Genomic DNA, 23,948 nt, shown 5'->3' on the forward strand with positions numbered 1-23,948 from the left:
CACCACCATCATCATCACCAGCACCATCACCACCATTATCTTCACCACCACCATCATCATCACCAGCACCATCACCACCATCATCTTCATCACCACCACCATCACCAGCACCATCACCAGCACCATCACCACCATTATCTTCACCACCACCATCATCATCACCAGCACCATCACCACCATCATCTTCATCACCACCACTACCATCATCATCATCACCACCGCCACTACCATCACCATTCTCATTACCATTATCATCACCACCACTACCATCATCATCACCACCATTACCATCACCACCACCAACTACCATCATCATCACCACCACCACCACTACCATCACCACCACTACCATCATCTTCTCTAGCTCGCCATTCCTCCCGACATCACCCTCCCCGCAACGGTCGTGCATAATGATATGCTAATGATATGCTAATGAAGTGATAATTGGGCACGTACACGCGGTTGTGTAACAGAGAGAGAGAGAGATGCCTGTCACTCACGGACGCTCACGCGGCCCCTCACGGTTCATTGTTTGCTGTTGGAAACAGGCTTCTTTAACCCAATGGGTTTTACCTGCGCAAAAATAAATCCTATTAACTACCCCATAAGTCGCTATCATCATCATGCTTCCGATCAACCACTACACCATCACAGCCACCATTATCATCATCACCACCATCACAGCCACCATCACCATCACCACAATCACCATACACATCATCATCACCACAATCACCACCATCATAATTATCTTCACCATCACTACCCCATCACCACCAATATCATCACCACCACCACCACCATCATCACCATCATTATCATCATCTTCACCATCACCCCATCACCACCAACATCATCACCATCACTACCCCATCACTGCCAATATCATCATCATCACCACCATTATCATTTTCACCATCACTACCCCATCACCACCGTTATAATCTTCACCATCGCTACCCCGCCACCACCATCAACTACCTCATCACCATCTTCACCATCACTATCCCATCACCACCAACATCATCGCCATCACTACCCCATCACTGCCAATATCATCATCACCACCATCAATTTAATCATTTTCACCATTTTTACCATCACCACCAACATCATCACCATCACTACCCCATCACTGCCAATTTCATCACCATCACCACCATTATCATTTTCACCATCACCACCAACATCACCATCACTACCCCATCACTGCCAATATCATCACCACCACCACCATTATCATTATCTTCACCATCACTACCCCATCCCCACCGCCACCATCACGCCGTCTCACGCCGCGTGTCGTCACGTCCCCGTGGGGCTGCTGCGGTATAAAATTGGAAGCCGGCAGGAGAGCTCTCGCCATGTGCACGGGGAAGCCCGCGCATCCACAAGCTGCCCGCACACCCACGCACACAAAAGACAAAGCTTCCCCTGTAGCCTTAACAGACTGTTGGGGGCAAGTGCTGTTAGCGAGCAGCACCTATGAAGGCTGGCACTGTGGCACACGAGGGGGTGGGTGGTCAACACCACGTCCGGCAACCTTTGTTTCCCCACCGCATATGTTTACACACCGAACCAGGTACTCATTTTCTTTAAGGCTGAGTAAACCTAGATGAGGCACAGGACCGGTTCAAAAATTCGCCACTGTTATTGGTCGTGAGTGGGAATGGAACTCGGGTTGCTAGTTTCACAGTGCAGTGCACTGACCACTGCACTATCGCTCCCCACACATACACCAGAATTCACAACAGTGGTGGTGACGTCACCACAGCGGCTTGTGCTCGGCCAGGTGCACCTTGAGGCCACGTAAAGTGTAGAAGGCTCGCTGGCAGGTCACGGAGCAGACCCAGGGGTTTTGGGTTGACTGAGACAGCTGGCAGATGCACCACCTGTGCCCTCTACTGTGCCAACTACTGTGCCAAAAATGGGCAGATCACCTTCATGCGAGGTTCGCTGTTCCATCGCTGTAATGTATAGTCCAATAGATATTATTACTGGGACCTGGCATGTATCCATGATATTGGTTGAACTTATGTTTGTGATTACAGATGTCTAGCAGCCTCCTACCATTGTCATTGAACTGATATGGCCCATGCCTTACAAGCAATCCAACCTAGGTGCGTCCACCAAGACGCACTCGGGCTTTACCCGGGACCTGGGTCAGGGCGTGATAGAGGGCATCTGACTCATCAGCTCTTGATTGCATCCCTCCACTGACGTTCATCTTCAGTGGAAGCGTAAAACACCAGCACGAATCTTAATTGCCTCATTTATGGGGAGGCGAGGCCACAAGAGCCAGAATCTAGCAGCTTCGCACACCTCGCCGCCACATTACAACACCACCTCCATTATTTCGTCGAAAATAAGAGCCACTTCTTGTTGTTTGGCAGTTTCCAACCCCAAGTGAAGGACTGTCCACCCCTCATGTTGACCGAAGCCAGAACCATTCCCTCGGACTTCCTATATTCCACAGAGGTTCAGACGGTACCGGCCCAGCTCCCGACAACAGGAAAGGCAGCCTCTCCTCCACAATGTGTTTGAACATTCCACGTGGCCAAACGCAGTAGGATTTTGTGGTTGGTCGGAGGACGTCATGATGCCTGCCCAGCTGGGGCCTCCAGCACGAGCCTTTTTTGGTGTTCTTTTCGTGGTTTTTGGGTCGTGTGAGATGCAATTTCCATGAACGATGCTTTATAAAACGAAACATTACACTATTTTCCACACGCATTACACTGCACACTACTTTACATCACACGCTAGTGTACACCATAAATGCTACACACTAAAGCAGGGGTCGGCAACCAGAATAACAATGAGCCATTTTTTTTCATATTCGCTAAAAAATAAACACCTCAATATTTCAAGAGCCACAATGCAATGTGGGGTGATTTCGAGGTGATGGCTTCTTAATAAGCGACGTCACGAATCAGCAGTCTGTAAAGAGCCGCATGCAGTTCTGGAGCCTCAGGTTGCCAACCCCTACACCAAAGGGTACATTGTGCCACACACTACATGTAAACTAATTGCACGTACACACACAAAGACAAAGGTCCCACGTAAAAAAAGTGTCATTAGCGAGTGTCACCTATGAAGGTGCGGCATGACACACAAAGGGGTGGGTGGCCAGCAACCACGCCTGTCTCCCCATTGGTGATTATTAGACACCGCACCAGGTACTCATTTGAGGCTGAGTCGACCTAGGGGAGGCCCAGGACCAGTTCAGATAATCGTCACTGGGTGTTGGTGGCCGTGAGCTGGAATCGAATTTGGGTCGCGGGTTCGTAGCGCAGCGCGCTAACCGCTGCACGACCGCTTCCCACACTCACACCCGCGCACAGTCGTGCGATGAGGACGCGGTCTTGGTCTATTAATGTGGAGTGGAGAGGAGGAAGGGAGGGTGGAGAGAGGGGCAGGGGTGCGGGTGATCACGTGACTCGCGAGGAAACACCTGGAGCGCGTGGGCACAGTTCCGGGATGATTGACAGCTGAGTGTGTTTGTGTGCGTGTCTTTGTGTGTACTCTATGTACATTTATGTATACGTGAATGCATACGTCTGTAAGGGTGTGTCTTTGTGTATATGTGGAGAGCGGTGGCGCAGTGGTTGACGCGCTGCGCTGTGGACCTGGCGACCCAAGTTCAATTCCCGTTCACGTTGCACCATCAACATCAGTGACGATGATCTGAACTGGCCCCTGGGCCTCACCTAGGGTCGACTCTATGTCAGCGTGAGCGTACGAATGTGCGTGTCTCTTTGTACCTGGGGAGATAAAGGCGGTCGGCCGTGGTGCTGGCCACCCACCCCCTCGTGTGCTGTGCCGCCTTCATAGGTGTTTGCTAACAGCACCTGCCCCAACAGTCTGTTGAGGCTATACGGGTGATCTTTGTCTTCGTGTGCAGTGGGGTTTTCCCACCGCACTACAAACGTGGCCAACCGGGTTCAACTCCGGTTCACGCTTTACAATGGAAATTTTTATCGGAACATGGTCCTGGGCCTCTCTCCTAGGTTGACTCAGCCCGAAATGTGTACCCCCAGTGTGGTGTGTAAGCATCAATCACTGCTGGGGAGACGAAGGCGGCTGGACGTGGTACTGGTTATACTACACATCACCGCCCTACCCCACCTCTTACATCGTGCAGCCTTCATAGGTTCTCGCAAACAGCGCTTGATGTAGGTAATGTATTAGTGACGGTGTAGTGAGATGATGGTCATTGTGGTGGTATAGTGAAGGTAAAATGATGGTGTTTTAATGGTGTCGTGTTCTGATGGTGGGTATTGTGATGGTGGAGCGATGGTGTGGCGGCGACGTATGTACGTTGAGCTTCTTTCGCACCGTACGTGGCCAACCGCACTAATCTGAGATGTGATGGTGTTGCGTGCTGATGTTTGCAGCGGTGGTTCGTGAAAGCTTCCTTCGCGAAAGTGTTGAGGGGGTGGAGGGAGGGGGATCCAAGCTCTTTCAACAGGGCCTCACGGCATGAACGAAATTAAAATATTCAATTTATTTGTCTCGGGCAAATATCAATAAAATATCAATGTCTCGGGGGTCTCAAAGGGGGGGAGGGCATCTTACCCATCGCCTCCCCCCCCACCGGATCCGCAACTGCTGATGGTGCAGTGATTGTTTTGATGGTGGTGGTGATGTTTGTGGTGGTAATGGTGTGGTGATAATGATGGTGTGGCGGTGGCGATGGCGAGTGTGTGGCGATGGTGATGTGTTGGTGGGAATGGTGATACTCATGGCGATGATGTCTCCAGGTTCCATCATGGGGAATCTACTCAAGGTTCTCAACAGCCCCGACTTGGAACACGAAGGGCCCAACTTCTTCCTGGACTTTGAGAGTGAGAGGGGGACACACGGGGGCACGGGGATAGAGGGGCACTGGGTCAAGTGAGGACAGACATGGACACACAGAGACACACGGACACACGAAGACACAGGGACGCACAGAAACACACAGAGACACGTGGATATACAGGAGCGAATGCATGGGGAACACGTGGAGACCAGGGACAAATGCTTATACAGGGACACCAAGGGACACGTGGGTACATGGTAACACAGAGACACACGGGGACACACGGGGACATGGGTACAGACACCGGGGCAAACAGGCACATGGATACACAGACATACACGGGGACACGTGGGCACATGGTAACACAGAGACACACGGGAACATGGGGACACTTGGGGATATGGAGGGGGAGGGGGGGGACAGGACACACGGGGGGACATAAGGTGTCTTGTGTGGTTCAGTATGTTGTGATGTCGTCTGGTGGGTGTGCGCGTTTCTGCTTGGGGTGGGGCGGTGTGGTGTGACGTGCTGTGTTGCGTGACTGGTGGCTGCTGTGTGTTAAGATGTGCCGTGCGGTTGTTGCTGTGCCTGTGTTGGTGTGGTATGTTATATCTGATGAGTGGTTGTGGGGCAATGTGCAGTGTGGGTGGTGTGGTGTGCGGTGTGTGTGGTGCATGGTGCGGTGTGTAGTCGTGTACAGCCGTGCGAGGTGTTTTGCGTGTGGTGCGTGTGGTGCATGGTGCGTGGAGTGCGGGGTTCAGCATGCGGTGTGCAACGTGGGTGGTGGTGCGTGGCGTGCGTGGTTCCCTGTGGACACTGCAGTGAGGAATGCGGTGGTGAGCGGTGGTGAGCGGTGGTGAGCGGTGGTGAGCGGTGGTGTGCGGTGGTGTGCGGTGGTGTGCTGTGTAGACGCGGAGCCGAGCGAGGCGGAGCGCGACGTTTGGGAGGAGGTGAACGCCGTTCTCTCGGTGGCCGAGACGCTGCTGTCCGAGCTCAGGGACTACCCGGGCGCGGGAAGCGAGATACGGGAGGTACGCCACCCCCCGCAGACCCCGACAGAGACCCCTGCACGGTGTAACACGCAGGAGGCTTTCGCCACCAAAATTATTCATAATAAAGGTTTTTTGGGTTAGATCGCCGTAAGTATAAGGGTGTCGTAACCCTCCACCACCCGACACAGCCAGTAAAGTTTGTGACGTAAATCACCCGATGCTGCTTACCAGCGAAACGTCACGGTACCCACATTGTAAATGTTGTGGATTTACTCTCCAACACACCGGTGGGCTGAAGTAGTAAACTAATTGTCGCGTTGTTTATGTAACAACCCTTATTGGCTGTGTCGGGTGGTGGAGGGTTATGACACATTTATAGTTACGTGATTTAACCCAAACACCCTTATTATGGACCCCTACACAGAACCGCGCACACACACACACACACCACTACACAGACCCATATACAGAACTCTACACACACCTGCAGAGACCCCCACACACACCCCTACCCAGACCTCTATACAGAACCCTACACCCCAATAGACACCCAGATAGACCCCTACACACCCCTACAGAGACCCTACACGCACACCCATGGACCCCACAGTTCCAACCTCATGTATCCCCGCGTCTCATTGTCCCTCCCACTATGGGTGCCAGTGTATCCCCATGTATTTGTGTCTCCTCGTGTCTCGCCATATCCTCACGTGCCCCCCCATGTCCCCCCCACGCCCCTCCCGCGTCTCCCTCCCCCAGGCGATCTCCCACCCGGAGGACGAGGCAGCTCAGGGCCGCGTCTGGGCGGCCGTGTGTCCCCTCGTCTCCAAGCTCAAGGGCTTCTACGAGTTCTCCGTGCAGCTCGGTGAGACGCGCCACGGGGAGACGACAACGGAGGAGACACGCGGAGACACACGGGGAGACACGCGGAGAGAGTGGGACACGGACAGACGCCGGGCGGAAGAGTGAGACACGGAGAGACATGGGGGGAGAGTGATGCACAGAGAGACATGGGAAAACACAATGAGACACGTGAAGAAACGGGGAGACATAGAGAAACACGGAGGGAGAGTAAGATACGGGGAGACACGGGGGGAGAGTGAGACACAGGGAGACATGGGGGGAGAGTGAGACACGGGGAGACATGGGGGGAGAGTGAGACACGGGGAGACATGGGGGGAGAGTGAGACACGGGGAGACATGGGGGGAGAGTGAGACACGGGGAGACATGGGGGGAGAGTGAGACACGGGGAGACATGGGGGGAGAGTGAGACACGGGGAGACATGGGGGGAGAGTGAGACACGGGGAGACATGGGGGGAGAGTGAGACACGGGGAGACATGGGGGGAGAGTGAGACACGGGGAGACATGGGGGGAGAGTGAGACACGGGGTGACATGGGGGGAGAGTGAGACACGGGGAGACATGGGGGGAGAGTGAGACACAGGGACACGGGAAGACAGAGAGGAGGTGCAAGAAGACGGGGAGAGACATGGACAGACGCGGGGAGTGGAATTTAGAGTGATTGTTCTAGGCGACATGTGGGGTGGCGTGGTTGGGGAGGTCCCGTGCCCCCCTCTCCGCCCTAACGTGAGTTCCCCCCCCTCCCGTCCCTCCCCCCCCCCCCCGTCTGCCCCCCAGAGCGAGCCATGGTGCGGCTGCTGGAAGTGCTCACGGCTCCCCCCTGCACCCCCGTGCAGCACCTGGAGCGGGAGCAGGCGCTCGCCAAGCAGTTCGCTCAGATCCTGCACTTCACCCTGCAGTTCGATGAACTCAAGGTAACCGTGATAATCATGGGCCGCAGTTTACCACGGGGTTGCAGTTTACCATGCATCGCAGTTTCACATAGCTCACCATTTACCATTGTTCAGAGTGTACCATGGTGTGTACCGTAGTGTCCCACGTGTGTAGGGCATCTATAGTGTTGTGTGTAGGGTATCCACAGTGTTGTGTGTAGGGTATCTACAGTGTTGTGTGTAGGGTATCTACAGTGTTGTGTGTAGGGTATCTACAGTGTTGTGTGTAGGGTATCTACAGTGTTGTGTGTAGGGTATCTACAGTGTTGTGTGTAGGGTATCTACAGTGTTGTGTGTAGGGTATCTATAGTGTTGTGTGTAGGGTATCCACAGTGTTGTGTGTAGGGTATCTACAGTGTTGTGTGTAGGGCATCTATAGTGTTGTGTGTAGGGCATCTATAGTGTTGTGTGTAGGGTATCCACAGTGTTGTGTGTAGGGTATCCACAGTGTTGTGTGTAGGGCATCTATAGTGTTGTGTGTAGGGCATCTATAGTGTTGTGTGTAGGGCATCTATAGTGTTGTGTGTAGGGCATCTATAGTGTTGTGTGTAAGGCATCTATAGTGTTGTGTGTAGGGCATCTATAGTGTTGTGTGTAGGGCATCTATAGTGTTGTGTGTAGGGTATCCACAGTGTTGTGTGTAGGGTATCTACAGTGTTGTGTGTAGGGCATCTATAGTGTTGTGTGTAGGGTATCTACAGTGTTGTGTGTAGGGTATCCACAGTGTTGTGTGTAGGGTATCCACAGTGTTGTGTGTAGGGTATCTACAGTGTTGTGTGTAGGGTATCTACAGTGTTGTGTGTAGGGTATCCACAGTGTTGTGTGTAGGGCATCTATAGTGTTGTGTGTAGGGTATCTACAGTGTTGTGTGTAGGGTATCCACAGTGTTGTGTGTAGGGTATCCACAGTGTTGTGTGTAGGGTATCTACAGTGTTGTGTGTAGGGTATCCACAGTGTTGTGTGTAGGGTATCCACAGTGTTGTGTGTAGGGTATCTACAGTGTTGTGTGTAGGGTATCTACAGTGTTGTGTGTAGGGTATCTACAGTGTTGTGTGTAGGGTATCTATAGTGTTGTGTGTAGGGTATCTACAGTGTTGTGTGTAGGGTATCTACAGTGTTGTGTGTAGGGTATCTACAGTGTTGTGTGTAGGGTATCTACAGTGTTGTGTGTAGGGTATCTACAGTGTTGTGTGTAGGGTATCTACAGTGTTGTGTGTAGGGTGTGTATCATGGTGTATGGTGTGTACCATGGTGTGTGTACCATGGGGTGTACCATGGTGTGTGTACCGTGGGGTGTGCTCTGCAGATGACAAACCCGTCCGTTCAGAACGACTTCAGCTTCTACCGCCGAACCCTGAGTCGCATGCGCATGACCAACAGCAACGTGAGTACGGCACATGCCACCCTCGCCCGCGTGTACACCCTCGCCACACCACACCCATGCCTACCACTCTGCTCACCTGTACCAGCCTACCCACCCCATCCACGCGTACCACCCTACACACGATATCCATGTATACCACCATTGCCCTACCATACCCACGTGTACCACTTTGCTCAAACGTACCACTCTACCCACGCATACCACCCTACTCACCCCACCCACCCCATCCACGCGTACCACCCTACACACGATATCCATGTATACCACCATTGCCCTACCATACCCACGTGTACCACTTTGCTCAAACGTACCACTCTACCCACGCATACCACCCTACTCACCCCACCCACCCCATCCACGCGCACCACCCTTATCCCACCCTACCCACGTGTACCACCCTTATCCCACCATACCCACGCTGTACCACCCTTATCCCACCCTACCCACGCATGCTCTGCGCTAGGCTGGCACGGAGGCGGAGGTGAGCAATGAGATGGCGAACAGAATGTCGCTCTTCTACGCCGAGTCAACGCCCATGCTCAAGACGCTGAGCAACGCCACCACCAGATTCGTCTCAGAGGTACGGCACGGGACCACGTGGTAGAGCTCGTAGTGGTGGTGGTGGTAGTGATTTTGGTTGTGTTGATGTTCATAATTTGGGTGGTGGTGGTTATGATGATAGTGATGGTGTTAATGACAGTGGTGATTGTTGGTGGTTATGTTGGTTTTTGTTGATGATGGTGGTTATGCTGGTGATTATGCTTGTTGATGTTTATGATGGTTGTGGTAGTGGTGATGATGGTAGTGATGATTATGGTGGTGTTGATGGTGGAGATGCACATGGTAGTGATGATAGTGATGATGATGTTGATGATTGTGGTGGCGGTGATGGTTATGGTGGTAGTGGTGGTGTTGATGTTGAAGATGACGATGTTGATGATGCTGGTTATCATGGTCATGATGTTGATGTTGGTGGTGGTGATGGTGGCGCCACCCTGTGGTTTAAATGAACAATTTAATTAGTGATTTCACTTGCAAACGTTGCAACACTTGTTCATCATACAAAATAATGTTTTACACGCTTAGACGTGTACAACATATTAGCACCACCGATTGGTACAGTCAGCTACGTACGGTTCAAGGTACGTTGACAATTTATTGTGTGTGCTTTGATTCAAAAATAGAGATCACAACGAAACTGGATAATTCAATGCCACTGAGCTATTTATTAACTTTAGAAATGGTGATGCAAATGCAGTTTATGATTTTACTATTACATGTACAAGAACACGAGGGAGACAACTCAGCTGCAGGAGCTGAACCTATGCAACTGCACTGAACTTCATTGTAACTGCACTCCAGTAAACGTGCCAACGTTGAGCCAACGTTGAGCCAAGGTTGGCACGTGGTCAGAACCAACGTTGGGCCAACATTGGGCCCCAAGGTTCCACGTTCGCTTGGTATTTTTTTCAGTCGTACTTGCACAAAAACGGGAAGTGGAAACGGCACTACAGTCCAGAATTACGGTGGCACTGCTAGAAAACAGAGCCCTTGAGAACCGCAAGCAAGCCATTTTTGTTTAGGGCGTCGGGCCCTGCGTGGAAGAGTAGGCCAACATTCTCCCCCAGCCACGACCAGGCCTACCTCAACCCCTCCTCAACCACTCCCGCCTGTTTCTGTCACCAAAACTACACCACCAACAACAACCCCACTACTCTTAAATATCTCAACAACTATCATCTTACGTGCAATTTTCTAATTGTTGTTACGCGCCTTGCAATAAGGCACTACTACGGCAGTGTTCTTCACTAATTTTAAGAGGGGGGCGGGGGGCACTTTCGCCGATAAGACATCGCCAGTGTGAGGGTCGCCACACAGTTGAAACCATTGGGGGTTGACAGCAGCACGTCGACGACGATGATGATAGTGGGGGGGTTATTCACTCGTTCTGTATTGTCGGGGGCCGCATCAAAGGCCATCAGTGGCTGCCAGTGGCCCACGGGCCTTGCAATGAAGAACGCTGCTCTACAGAGTGTATACATTTCTATGCGACGAGATAATGAATTGCAGTGTTGAGCCTTGGTCTTGTTTGTAATGCACGGATTGGGGGTGGGGGTTGTTGGTGCAGCACGAGTCGGTGGTGCCTCTGGAGAACACGACGGACTGCCTGAGCACCATGGCGAGCCTGTGCAAGGCCATGCTGGACACGCCGTGAGTTCACCACCACCACCACCACAACAATACTCGTACACAACAACAACACGATAAGAACAATATTAGTACACAACAACACTATACCACAACAATACTAGTACACAACAAAACTACACCACAACAATTTTAGTTCACAACAACACAACAATTCTAGTTCACAACAACAACACTACACCACCATGGCAAGCCTGTGCAAGGCTATGCTGGACATGCTGTGAGCGGGCCCACCACCACCACAACAATACTAGTAAACAACAACACCACACCACAACGATACTAGTAAACAACAACACGGAAACACTACACCACCATGGCGATCCTGAGCTAGGCGCCATGCTGGATACGCCGTGAACTTCCACTTGCTATTGCAACAACAACCACACAACCACTACAACCACAACACAACTTAACCACCATAACAACATCACCACAACACCGTCAGACCAGCCCAACACAACTTAAACAGCACAACACCACCACAACCACGCCCAGCCACAACACAACGCACGGCCAGAGGCTCGTGTAGTACCCTGGGCAGTGCAGCAAGTAGGTGGTTTTGTGTGGTTGTGGTGGTGGTGGTTCTTCCGCAGGGAGTACCGGTGTCGGTTTGGCAGCGAGGATTCGATGCTCTTCTGCCTGCGTGTCATGGTGGGCCTCATCATCCTCTACGACCACGTTCACCCAGTCGGGGCCTTCGCCAAGACCTCCAAGCTGGACGTGAGTGGAGACGGGGTGGGGGGGGATGGTCCGAGTCGTCTCCTGTCGTGTGGAAATAGCGACAGAAGATGATGGGTGGTGAGATCGCGTTTAACGAGCCAGTCAAAGAACATGACATCATCGGAAGCGGATCGAACGTTTGTGTCATCCCGCCGGGAAGACGAAGTGAAATCTGAATGGCGACTCTTCGCGCCGCGGTGTTTCGCCTGCGCAGCTGGAGTGAGTGGTCATCGTCGTCTTGCAATCGTCGCGCCTCCGATTAGCACGGCTGGCTGCGTACGCGCGGTGCGAAAGAAGTTCAACATACGTACAACAATATACACGCATCGCCACTCGTGCGTCATCGGATAGAATCCAGGTGGGCCGTGGGAATCCCTGGCGCAGGTTTAGAATCACCCACGGCGACCCGGACAGGAGGAGGCTGCTGATCGACTGTCGGATCGTTAACGAGGCTCCAGTGTTCCTCGAGAGCGAGGTGCATGTGCTCTACATGTGCACTGTTTACTGTGTGTGCTGTCTGTGCTGTACATGTGTATACTAAATGTAACGTGTGCTTTACATGCTGTGCTGTGTGCACCGTGTGGTGTATGTAATGTATGTGCTCTGTGTAAGGTGTGTGCTCCGTGTAATGTCTGTACTGTGTGTTGTGCTCCGTGTAATGCCTGTACTGTGTGCACTGTGTGTGCTCCATGTAATGCCTGTACTGTGTGTGCTGTGCGTGCTGTCCACAGATGAAGGGCTGCATTAAGGTGCTGAAGGAGCAGCCCCAGGCGAGTGTGGAGGGGCTTCTGAACGCACTCAGGTAACAACTTGGGTAACAACGGTGGAGTGGTGGCTCAGTGGTTAGCGCGCTGTGCTTATGAATCCAACAACCTTGGTTTGATTCCTGACCATGGACGTCTGTGGCGAAGGATATCTAAATTGGTCTCAATCCGCACGACCACCATGTTGAGCTATCGTGAAACAACCCCCTTGACCGACACAGGGAGCGAGGCACATCCATCCTGGAAAGGCCTTCATCCAGCAGTGGATTTTAAAAAGGATGTAGATTTTTTTTTTTTTTTGCTGGCTGGCTGGAGGGACCGTCAATTCCAAAGGATGTGCAGTGCGATCGTTATTATGAAATAAAAAGTCTTAATTGAACATAATGAGATGTTGTTGTGCAGTCACTGGTGCCTGGGCTGGGACGAGCAACTAACACTTGCGAATCCGGTTTCATGACAGCCCAGTCTGTGTGAGTCTCTACAGGTCACTTTGTGAGTCGTTGGTGATTGGGCTGAGAACATTAACTCATTACGATTGAGAATACATTTTTTATTCCGATTTAGTTTGTTGTCCTTCCCCCCACACCTCCGATTTAGCACGGTTGGCTCCATACGGTAAATACAATAACCAGAGGTGTCTGAATCCTGTATTCACATCCAGTGGTGCCAACAGCTGAGCATCTCTTTTGTCGTTTCTCCCAAGGTACACGACACGACATATCAACGACGAGACGTCGTGCAAACAGATAAAGAACATGCTGCAGTGACGACGCCAAGCCACCTCGAGTCACCCTGGGCCTATCCTGGGGCCACACTGCGACCAGGCCGGGCCCTCGCCCCACCCCAACGGGGTTTGGACGGGAGAAGAGAGTCACTCCCTTGGCCCCCCACCCGGGGTCTCAGGGACTCGGGGACAAGGGGGGTGGTGGTTTGGTGGGAGGATGGGGGAGCTGGCGGGCGGGTGGATGGGTATTTGACGAGTTCGGTTGACTGTGATGTTATTTTATTGGTGGGCTGACCGTGTGTGTGTGTGTGCGCGCGTGCGTGCACGTGTGTCTCTGCGCACGCGTGCGAGAGAGATTGCTGGTCACTGCAGTCGAGGCCGAACGTTGAAATTCGTGACGGAATGATTTTAATTTTAAACCGCGGCTAGCGGAACGTAGCGACGTTCGTGAGCGGACGTGATGCCCTCGGTACGACTTATGGTACGGAATTTGAGCCAACGGGGAGCGAAACACATCCATATCCTGCGGGACAACCGCCCCTGTGCCCTGCGATCGACACACAGGGGGCGATCATTGAACATCCACGGGACATTCTGCGCCACAGGTCGCACGTGGTGATGGGTACATACCTCTTCCAAGAAGTCTGGCCAGGCTGGAAGAGTAGGTCAAATATCACTCTTCGAGAGCTCTCTGTAGTGGAGATCCTTCTGCGAGCAGTGGCGTGAGCAAATAATTGCAGGGCCTGCGCCTTTAATCCTGTGCCCTTGACGCTACGGGCAGGCGCGGCTGTCCCTGCTGGATGGAGCTGCATGATATTGTAGTTTATATGAGCGCCGCCCCACCTTGCTGTGTTTTCAGTGACGTATGTGGATCCGTGAACAGGGCCCGTTGGTACGAGAGCCTATGACGTGGTGAGAAGAGGGGCGGCTGGGATTCGGGGCGTACAAGAACCACCAACGACCCCCTTCCCCCCCCACTTCACTCTGCCCCATGTGTCCCCCCCCCCACAGGTGTAGCAATAACATGAGGGGTTAGGGGTCAACACACACACGACCACCTGTGTCCGGCGACCAGAGCCGTCCCTAGGGTACGGCGAATCGGGGCGACCACCCCAGGTCCCGCGCTTTTGGGGTTGGGAGGGGGGCTCCGCGCTTCGATGTCACAGTGTCAGATGTAATAATTCCGGTTTAGTTTGAAAGTGTCGGGGGCCCACACGGTATGGTTAAACCCTCCCCCCCTCCCCATGGACGGCCCTGCCTGTGACTAACCGCATCCGTGTGGTGTGCGCGGCAAGCGCGGCTCCGTGTCCATCTCTGTGCCCGTGTGCGTGCCCGTGTCTGTGTGAGTGTGGCTGTGACCCATGGACCAAACGCGAGTTTTTGTATCGTCTGTGTTGCATGCCTCCGGCGCGTAGAGACGGTGACTGTTCGCACACAGAGGCCAGCCCCATGGCCATCGCCACCGCAGGGAGACGCAGTCATCGCCGATAGTGACGAAGGAACAAACGGTGGAAAGGAAAATCTGGGGTTTAGGGTTAAGGTTGGTGTGAGGGGTAATACTCGTGGCTAGCTGGTTGGCTAGTTACATAGAATTAGAGTGATTTGGCAGGGTTGGTATATTTATGGTGAGGTTAGGTTAGTGAGAGGGCTAGTGGTTAGTGGGGAGCAATGGGGGTTAATCTCCCCCCCCCCCCTCCTTTGAGACCCCAAATATGTATTATTTTGGGGGAGGGGTGGTTATTAATGTCGGGCCCTGTTTAAACAGCTTGACATTTTTAAACTGCCATCCCCCCTTGGGATGTATTTGATCCGCCGGAGTGGCTAGTTAGCCAGTTATGGACAGTGACCGTGTTTGTACGAGGAGCTGGTGGTCTGTTAAGAGTTGGAGTCTGTGGGAGGACTAGCGGTAGTGGCTGGTTAGGGGTTATTGTTCGTACTAATTTGACATACTAGCTGGTTGCGGTTAATGGTTAGCATTTGGTTGGCCAGTCGGCTCATAAACAGCTGGCAAGGTATGGCAATCTAATTTTTTGGGTGCTGGAGTTTACGGTCAAGTTTCCTCTCCGTGGTGCCATCCCCACCCAACCAGAGGCAGCCAGACCGCTGGGAGCCTGTTACCAAGGCAGCTCCACCTGCTCCATCCACAGCATTACCCTCACGTTGCAAAGTTACCAACTTAGCGGGGTATCGACTTCCATCACATCCACTCACTCACTACTCAGCCTTTGCTCTCGAGCACGAGACAAGAATAATTCAACTGGCAGCCAGAATAGCTTAGGGGGGGGGTAGGTGTTGGGACATACTTTCTGCACCACCAGGACTTTTCTGGCCAAAGCGGGACGTTGGATCTCCGTACAGGACCCCCCACGCCCCCCCACGTAGCTGTTGGTGCGACTTTCCCTGCAGACACGTTGCGAGCGACCACGATTTCTGTGTTGCTCTTTTCGAATGTTGCTGTTGCACAACCTCGCACCGCGCTTTAGGTGACGGTCATTTCCCCATGTGGCAAAATTTGTTTTATGCCTGACAGTTTTATAGGAATACGGGACTTTAAGTATTATGTTTTATATATACATGTTACTGCCTTCATTTGCACCTTTAATGACTTATGTAAAATACCGGATTGTTTTGTTTTTAGTCATAGGCCGAGAAGACGCCTTTGCTTGCCTAGATCCTCTGCCGGGTTGCCTTAGCTGGGTCGCTCAGGCAAGAGAGGAGAGCGAGGGTTGGGCCTCGCGGCCTGAACTTTATAATTTATTAAGAATCACTGGGCCACCATTGAGCTCATTGCCTCGGTAACACGCAACTGCAACGACGAACATGCGACATTTTGTGCAACATTTAAAGAATACAACAAAGCATCCTTTGACATCGGGTTAACCCTGACCCTGCCTCCAACACAAACCCTGGTTCTAAAACTGACCATGACCCTGGCTCTGACCTTGGCTGTAACACTGACATTGGCTCTGACCCTGACCCTGGCTGTGACACTTACCCTGGCTGTGACCTTGGCTGTGACCTTAACATTGGTTCTAAAACTGGCCGTGACCTCGGCTGTGACCTTAACCTTGGCGCTCTATCACTGGCCCTGACCCTGGCTGTGACACCGACTCTGGCTCTGACCCTGACCCTGGCTGTGACACAGACCCTGGCCGCGACCTTGGCTGTGACCTTAACCTTGGCTCCAACACTGGCCCTGACCCTGTCTGTGACACTGACTCTGACCCTTGCTCTGACCCTGACCCCGACCCTGACCCCGCGTCCTGTGGACACATTTAGACCCGTGCAGTGGCGAGAGGAAAACAAATGTCGCTGTTGCAAACTCCTCAAAGGCGAAAAGTCGCCCAAATATCCTCAAAGCGGTCGCTAGGTGTCGCCAGATAGACGAAGTTTACAACCAGCTCACAAAACAACGCACCGAGCCTCGTACACGCGAAGCGGATGCGGGGTCCAGAATGGATTTTCGTGGAATTGCGCCTAAATCTCCACAGTGCCCGCGCATGACAACAACTCTCCCGAATCGGAGTCGCGCGTTCTCAGTGCGCCCAGTACAGCTGTACACACAGCACCCACAATGTGCAGCTGTACACACAGCACCCACAATGTGCAGCTGTACACACAGCACCCACAATGTGCAGCTGTACACACAGCACCCACAATGTGCAGCTGTACACACAGCACCCACAATGTGCAGCTGTACACACAGCACCCACAATGTGCAGCTGTACACGGTGCAGCTGTACACGCGGCAAGCGCAGTGTGCAGCTGTACACACAGCACCATGTGCAGTGCATTCGTGTCCAGTTCGGTGTGCGCTGTATAGAGCGCATATAGTAGGCACAATGCACACACGCGGTGTACAGTGCGTGCACGTGACGTGCGGTGCGATGTACAGTGCATGCGGTGTACAGTGTACGCGGTGTACAGTAGGTGCGGTGCACGCACTGTACAGTGCGTTATGCGGCGGTGTACAGTGCGTGCTGTGTACAGTGCACGGTGTTGTCCGCACAGCGAGCGGTTGATGGCGCCGTTGTGCAGCTCCAAGCGTCACCACGAACGCGATCAAACACATTCCCAACATCATCGTCATCAGTGATTGTGATCATTATCAACGTCATCGTGATCGCGGTCATCGTAATCAACATCACCATGATCACTGTCATCATCGTGATCACCATCGTGATCAGTGATTGTGATCAGTACTCGTGATCATCGTGATCAACATCATCGTGATCACTGTCATCATCGTGATCACCATCATCATCGTGATCAACATCCTCACCATCGCCTGCACAAAGCTGTGAGGGAACAATCCCACGTTCGTGCGAGTCGGCCAAATCGCGTTGGCGGCATCGTGATCATCCATACTGTGCCAAAATTAACCAAACAAAAGCAAATTACCCATCGAAGGACTCAATTTGTTAAGGACACAGCAAGTAAAGAGTCAATCACACCCCCCGTCTGCGATAACGTGGCAGGATCCTGCTAACAAAGAGTCATGGGATGATCCAGTGAGCCTGTGCTGGTTAAACGAGGTGAATAATAATACATAATAGTTGGGTCTGCGCTGTGATTGACAAAGTCGAATCGCTTAATTTAACCCTCTGAATGACCACCCGCCCTGCCCAACGCATCCCAAACCTCCGTCCAAGATAATTGGATACGCGCTGCACGAGCCCGATGCTTGGTAAACACGTGCCACGCCAGCCCACAAGAGTCAAGCAACAAAGAAACTCGTTGCCCGATGTCACCTTAAAAGGGAAAAATAGAACCGACGTTTTGGGCAATGGCCCTTCTGCAGAGTACGCACCATCTACAGCCCACCGGTGTGTTGAAGCGTGAAACCACAACATTTACAATTTGAGTAGTTCGACGTTTCGCTGGTAATTGTAAATGTTGTGGTTTCACGCTTCAACACACCGGTGGGCTAAAGTAGTGAACTATTTGTCTTTTGTTAACGTGACACTTTTTTTGCTGATTGGCCGTGTCGGGTGGTGGAGGGTTACGACACATTCATAAATAACGCGATCTAACCCAAACACGTTGATTATGAATAATATTGGTCGCGAAAGCCTCACACGTGTTAAACTGAACACGACCGCCGTCGGTGTGCACGCGTGTGTTGTGCGTGTTCGTTGTGGCAGAACGCCGTCTGATTACTTCCGTTCATGATTGCGTTTGCCGTGGCCACTGATGCCACCAACTCTCCCACGAGCGAGGAGCAGCTTAATCACCGTAGCGGCAGCGCGTTTGAAGATGGGTTAGTTTCAAGGGTGACCGGCATTTGAACTCTTCCCACAAAAAAAAAATTGGTAAACGTGGATAGGCGACGCGAGAACTTCCGCGGATTTTTTTCTTGGGGTTCCCAATCGGGTCGGCAGAAACGATTAATCGATGATGGTGATGATGATTAATCCTCATGATGCACCCGTCCAATCTCGCGCGCACGTGTTTGTGTGTATGAACCAAAATATTTATCGTTTTCGATTTTTGCAAATGGTCCCTTTTTAGGCTGAGCGGTCCGAACCGACGAGACGTGACTGACCAAACAGAACAAACGAGACGCAACAAACGATACAGATGGTGCAAGCTGATTAATAACAACAACACCAACAACATTGAAGAAGCAATACAGACGAGGCCAGTTCAAACTGGAAAACGATACAAAGGAGTAGGTAAATACGATGCAAATATTTTTTGTTTTACGTTTAAATTTTTTTTTATCGAACTGGGATCGCTGGTGCTGTAAGAGGGGGGGGGGGGGGGCTCAATTGTTAGATAACTAGAACCCCCCCCCCCCCACAAATGTGTCAGGTTAACTACCGGGGGGGGGGGGGGGGGGTGGTGGGATTTAATTGCGGTGCGCGATGAGGATGTCAAGACTACTGATGATGATGGCGACGATGATGATGGCGATGGCGGTAATGTTGGGGTCCTGCCTGCGCGTGTGTCGTTAGTGTATAAAGCGCGTGAACGTCCCGATCCGTCTCCTCCGTGTCCACCTGGGACGTGTCCGAGCGGTGTGCGAACCACGTGGCCTGGCCGCAGCGTCTGTGTCACTCTCTCTCTCTGGTCACCCCCCCCCCCCCACGTGTGCTGTTTCTGCCCTCATAGGCGCTACGTACTCAACTAAAAGCACTTGCCCCCAAAAGTCTCTAAATGTTATACGGGCGATCTCTGTCTGGTGTGATGTGTGAACATCGCCACTTGGGAGACAAAGGCGGCCGGGCGTGGTGCTGGCCACCCCACCCCCACGTGTGCTGTTCTGGTCTTCATAGGTGCTACGTACTCAACTAAAAGCATTTGCCCCCAAAAGTCTGTAAATGCTATACGGGAGTGCTTCGTCTTGTGTCTCTGTGGCTGCCTCTGTACCTTTGTGTCTGTGTGTGTCTCTGTCTTTCTCTGTGTCTGTGTGTCTCTCTGCCTCTGTGTTTGTCTGTGTGTCTCTCTGCCTCTGTGTGTACCCCGTGGTCGACTGAGCCAACAATGTGCCGACTTTGGGCCAATAGATGAGTGAGTGGGTGGTTGAGTGAGTGAGTGAATAGATGAGTGAGTGGGTGGTTGAGTGAGTGAATGAATAGATGAGTGGGTGGGTGGTTGAGTGAGTGCGTGAGTGAATAAATGAGAGTGGGTGTTTGAGCAAATAGATGAGAGAGTGGGTGGTTGGTTGAGTGAGTGAGTGAGCGAATAGACGAGTGAGTGGGTGGGTGGTTGAGTGGGTGAGTGAGCGAATACATGAGTGAGTGGGTGCTTGAGTGAGTGGGTGGTAGAGTGAGTGAGCGAGCGAATAGATGAGTGAGTGGGGTGGGTGGTTGAGTGAGTGAGCGAATAGATGAGTGAGTGGGTGGTTGAGAGCGAATAGATGAGTGAGTTGTGACCAGCAGCATTAGTGAGTGAACACTGCGTGAAATGAGACGGAACCGCCAGTATGGTATGGAGGGGGGGGGAGAGAGTGGGGTTGAGGTGAGGGATCCGGGGGGGAGGGCGGGAGTGGGGCCCCCCCACCCTCGCCCCCACCCTCGCCCCCACCCTTACCCCCACCCTCGCCCCCACCCTCACCTCCACGTGCACCCGGTCGGATCGCTCAGTCGGGGTCGCGCGTGGCTCCGTGTCGCGTCGAGTCCCGCGCGCTCATTCAATAGAGACACGCAGAGAGACGTAGACACACACACAGATAGAGACACACACCGAGACAGAGATACACACACCGAGACAGACATACGTACATAGACGGACAGGGACGTATACGAAGATACACGCAGTGAGATGCAAAAATACACACAGATTCAGGGATATTCATAGCCACATAGAGACACAGAAACGTATACAGAGATACATAGACGCGTAGAGAAACGCGCAGAGAGAGACCCACAGAGGTAGACTGAGAAACACGAGACAGATTACGTCTACACACACACAAAGTTTACACACACAGTCTACACACACACACAAAGTCTAAACACACACAAAGTCTAAACACACACAAAGTCTACTAGATACACAAAGTCTACACACACAAAGTCTACACACACACAAAGTCTACGAGACACACAGTCTACACACACACAAAGTCTACACACACAAAGTCTACACACAAACAGAGTCTACGAGACACACAAAGTCTACACACACACACAAAGTCTACACACACAAAGTCTACGACACAAACTGCAGGTGGCGACGGGACGCGGGGGATGCCGCCACTGCTGCCCGCAGGAGGAGCTCGGAGCTGAAGGATCGGAGCCGGCTACGAGGCACCGCGAAGAGAACGCCGTGAGTCTCCGTGCGTGTCGTGTGCGCTCACAACAACGAGCAGAGCGCCGGGCGGATAAAGCACAGCAAGTTGGCACAGTCGGGGGGGGGCACAGGTGGTGCACCCGCCAGTCATCTCGGTCAACCCATGGCACCTGCTGGGTCTGTCCCGTCCCGTGACCTTTTTACCAGCGGGCGTTCGACACTTCACGTGGCCTTAAAGTGCACATAGCCTGGCACAAGCGCCGTGGTGACATCACCGCCACTTAGTGGCGAATGTCGATTGTTGTAGTGTGCGTAAGCAGCACCAGTAGGGAGACAAAGGCGGCCAGGCGTGGTGCTGGCCACCCACCCTCTTGTGTGCCGTTCCGGCCTTCATAGGTGCTCGCTAACAGCACTTGCCCCTACAGTCTGTAAAGGCTACACGGGGGATCTTTGTATTGTTGTGCCGCGGTTCTCTCGCTTTGCTACGAACCCAGTGACCCGAGTTCGATTCCTGCTCACGGCCACCAACACCGGTGACGATTTTCTGAACCGGTTCTGGGCCTCCCCTAGGTCGACTCAGCCTCAAATCAGTACCGGGTGGCTGGTGCGATGTATAGAGAGTGTGTGGGAATGTCAACACGCAGTAGCGTGTGGATGGCGTGGGCACGTCCCACCACTCCATAACGTGACGCATGCGTGGTTGTTGAACTTTTTTCGTACCGTACGTAGCCAACCGTGTTAATCCGAGGTGTGACGTGTGGCCATGTGCTCATGTAAACCATCACCACCACCACCCACTACGACCACCTCCATCACCACCACCACCCACCATCACCACCCACTACGACCACCTCCATCACCATCACCCACGATCACCCCTTCCATTCACCACCACCACCCACCATCACCACCCACTACGACCACCTCCATCACCACCACCCACGATCACCCCTTCCATTCACCACCACCACCCACCATCACCACCCACTACGACCACCTCCATCACCACCACCCACGATCACCCCTTCCATTCACCACCACCACCCCCCCCCCCCCATCGCCACCGTCCATCACCCCGCAGGACGCGCGTGGAGGGAGGTCGGAGCGGCCCGCCATGTCCACCCACGACCTCTCCGCCTGCTCCTCCTTCTTCTGCTGGGACCCCGAGATGGGGGGCTCCCTCGCGGGGGGCCCCCTCCAGCAGCAGCATCAGAGCACGGCGCTGAGCGATGACATCTGGGACAAGTTCCAGCTGCTGCCAACTCCTCCGCGCTCCCCCAGCCGAGACTCCTCGCATCACCAGCACCAGCAGCAGCATCGCCATCAGCAGCAGCAGCAGCAGCTGGATGAGCATGAGGTGGAGGAGGCGTGGGGGGGGCTCGTGGATACAACGTGGGGGTGCGAGGAGCAGGCCGAGGAGCTGGGGGAGAAAGCGGGGGGCCGTCCCCCCGTGGTTTTGCGAGACTGCATGTGGAGCGGCGGGGCTGCCAAGTGGCGGCTGGAGGCGTTCGTTTCGGAGCGCCTCGCCGCGCTGTGGGACAGCTGCGTGCTCAGGGCGGCGTCCGGGGGGGGCGATGCGGGGGGTGAGCAGCTGCAGGGGGGAGGGGCCCCCGGAGCGGAGCTCCTCCTCGGCGGGGTGCCGCCACAGCAGCAGTGGAGCCGGGGCCCCGCGTCTCCCCACCGCGAGAGGCGCGGGAGGAGGAAGACGGCGTCGGAGGGCGAGAGCGACTTGAGTAGCGAATCTGGTGAGTTGGGGGGAGTGGGGTGAGTGGGGGAGGAGGGCTGGGTGAGTGGTGGCGGGGGGGGGGGAGGTTGGGTGAGTCGGGGGGGGGGCCCTGGTGAGTGGGGATATTGAGTGAGTAGGGGGGCCAGGGTGAGTTGGGGAGGTTAGATGAGTGGGAAGCTTGGCGAGTGAGGTGGCCGTGTTTAGGGGGAGGTGGGTAAGTGGGGGTCTGGATTCCCGTGGGGGTGAGTGAGTGGGGGGCTGTGAGGACTGGGTGCGGCAGAGCCGGGTGAATTGGGGGGTGGGGGGCTGGTGGTGCTCATCCCCTGCTGCTCTCCCCGCTCCACCACAGACAGCGAGGGAGGGGGACGCGAGGGCAACGACGGCGATGACGACGACGATGCTGACGAGGACAACGAGGAGGAGGAGGGAGAGGAGGAGGAGGAGGAGATCGACGTAGTCACGGTGCGTGCGCCTCGACCGACCGGAGCTCGGCACCACCCCGCTCTCCCCACCTCGTCCACCTCGTCATCCCTGCACCGCCAGCAGCACAACTACGCGGCGGCCTCCCCGCGCGAAGGCCCGAGGGGCGCCCCGCGGCCCCGCAGGCCGGCGGCCCCGCACGGGGACACGGAGCCCGGGGCCCGCGCCGCCTCGGGCGGGTCCCCGGGTGCCGCCTCCGACTCGGACGAGCCGTGCGAGAGACGGCGCGCGCACAACATCCTGGAGCGGAGGCGCCGCGACGACCTGCGGCTGAGCTTCGCGGCGCTGCGGGCCCAGCTGCCCGAGCTCGCGGCCCGCGCCGCCAAGGTGCACATCCTGGAGCGGGCGGCCGAGACGGCGCGCGAGTTGGGCGCTCGCGAGCGCCGCCTGCGAGCCGAGCGAGGGCGACTCCGCGCGCGGCTCCATGCGCTGCGCGGCCGCGTGCGGGAGCTGAGCGGGCGACCCCACACTGACCCCCACCCTCCACTGACCCCCACCCCACACTGACCCCCACCCCACACTGCCCCCCACCCCACACTGCCCCCCACCCCACACTGACCCCCAACCCCACACTGACCCCCCACCCCACTGACCCCCACCCCCACTGACCCCCC

General features: G+C 54.2%; 2 protein-coding genes across 2 annotated transcripts in view; both read left to right on the top strand.

The window, feature by feature from the left end:
- Positions 1 to 19,660, top strand: part of LOC144931766 (CYFIP-related Rac1 interactor B-like) — a 28,071-nt gene extending 8,411 nt beyond the window's left edge. The window contains exons 2-11 of the mRNA XM_078856032.1: positions 4,761 to 4,844; positions 5,711 to 5,832; positions 6,553 to 6,658; positions 7,434 to 7,570; positions 8,895 to 8,972; positions 9,436 to 9,552; positions 11,101 to 11,183; positions 11,777 to 11,903; positions 12,635 to 12,705; positions 13,371 to 19,660. Of these exons, the coding sequence (XP_078712158.1) occupies positions 4,769 to 4,844; positions 5,711 to 5,832; positions 6,553 to 6,658; positions 7,434 to 7,570; positions 8,895 to 8,972; positions 9,436 to 9,552; positions 11,101 to 11,183; positions 11,777 to 11,903; positions 12,635 to 12,705; positions 13,371 to 13,434 (981 nt within the window). The 5' untranslated portion in view covers positions 4,761 to 4,768 and the 3' untranslated portion in view covers positions 13,435 to 19,660. The remainder of the gene's footprint in view (positions 1 to 4,760; positions 4,845 to 5,710; positions 5,833 to 6,552; positions 6,659 to 7,433; positions 7,571 to 8,894; positions 8,973 to 9,435; positions 9,553 to 11,100; positions 11,184 to 11,776; positions 11,904 to 12,634; positions 12,706 to 13,370) is intronic.
- Positions 19,661 to 21,078: 1,418 nt separating this feature from the next.
- On the top strand, positions 21,079 to 23,841 carry LOC144931667 (protein L-Myc-1a-like). The gene is made up of 3 exons (XM_078855794.1): positions 21,079 to 21,164; positions 22,210 to 22,873; positions 23,204 to 23,841. Exons 2-3 carry the CDS (start codon positions 22,243 to 22,245, stop codon positions 23,839 to 23,841), a joined length of 1,269 nt encoding a protein of 422 aa, XP_078711920.1. The 5' UTR covers positions 21,079 to 21,164; positions 22,210 to 22,242.
- Positions 23,842 to 23,948: the final 107 nt, after the last annotated feature.

Source organism: Lampetra fluviatilis, chromosome 4 (assembly GCF_964198595.1).
Source record: "Lampetra fluviatilis chromosome 4, kcLamFluv1.1, whole genome shotgun sequence".
Lineage (NCBI taxonomy): Eukaryota > Metazoa > Chordata > Hyperoartia > Petromyzontiformes > Petromyzontidae > Lampetra > Lampetra fluviatilis.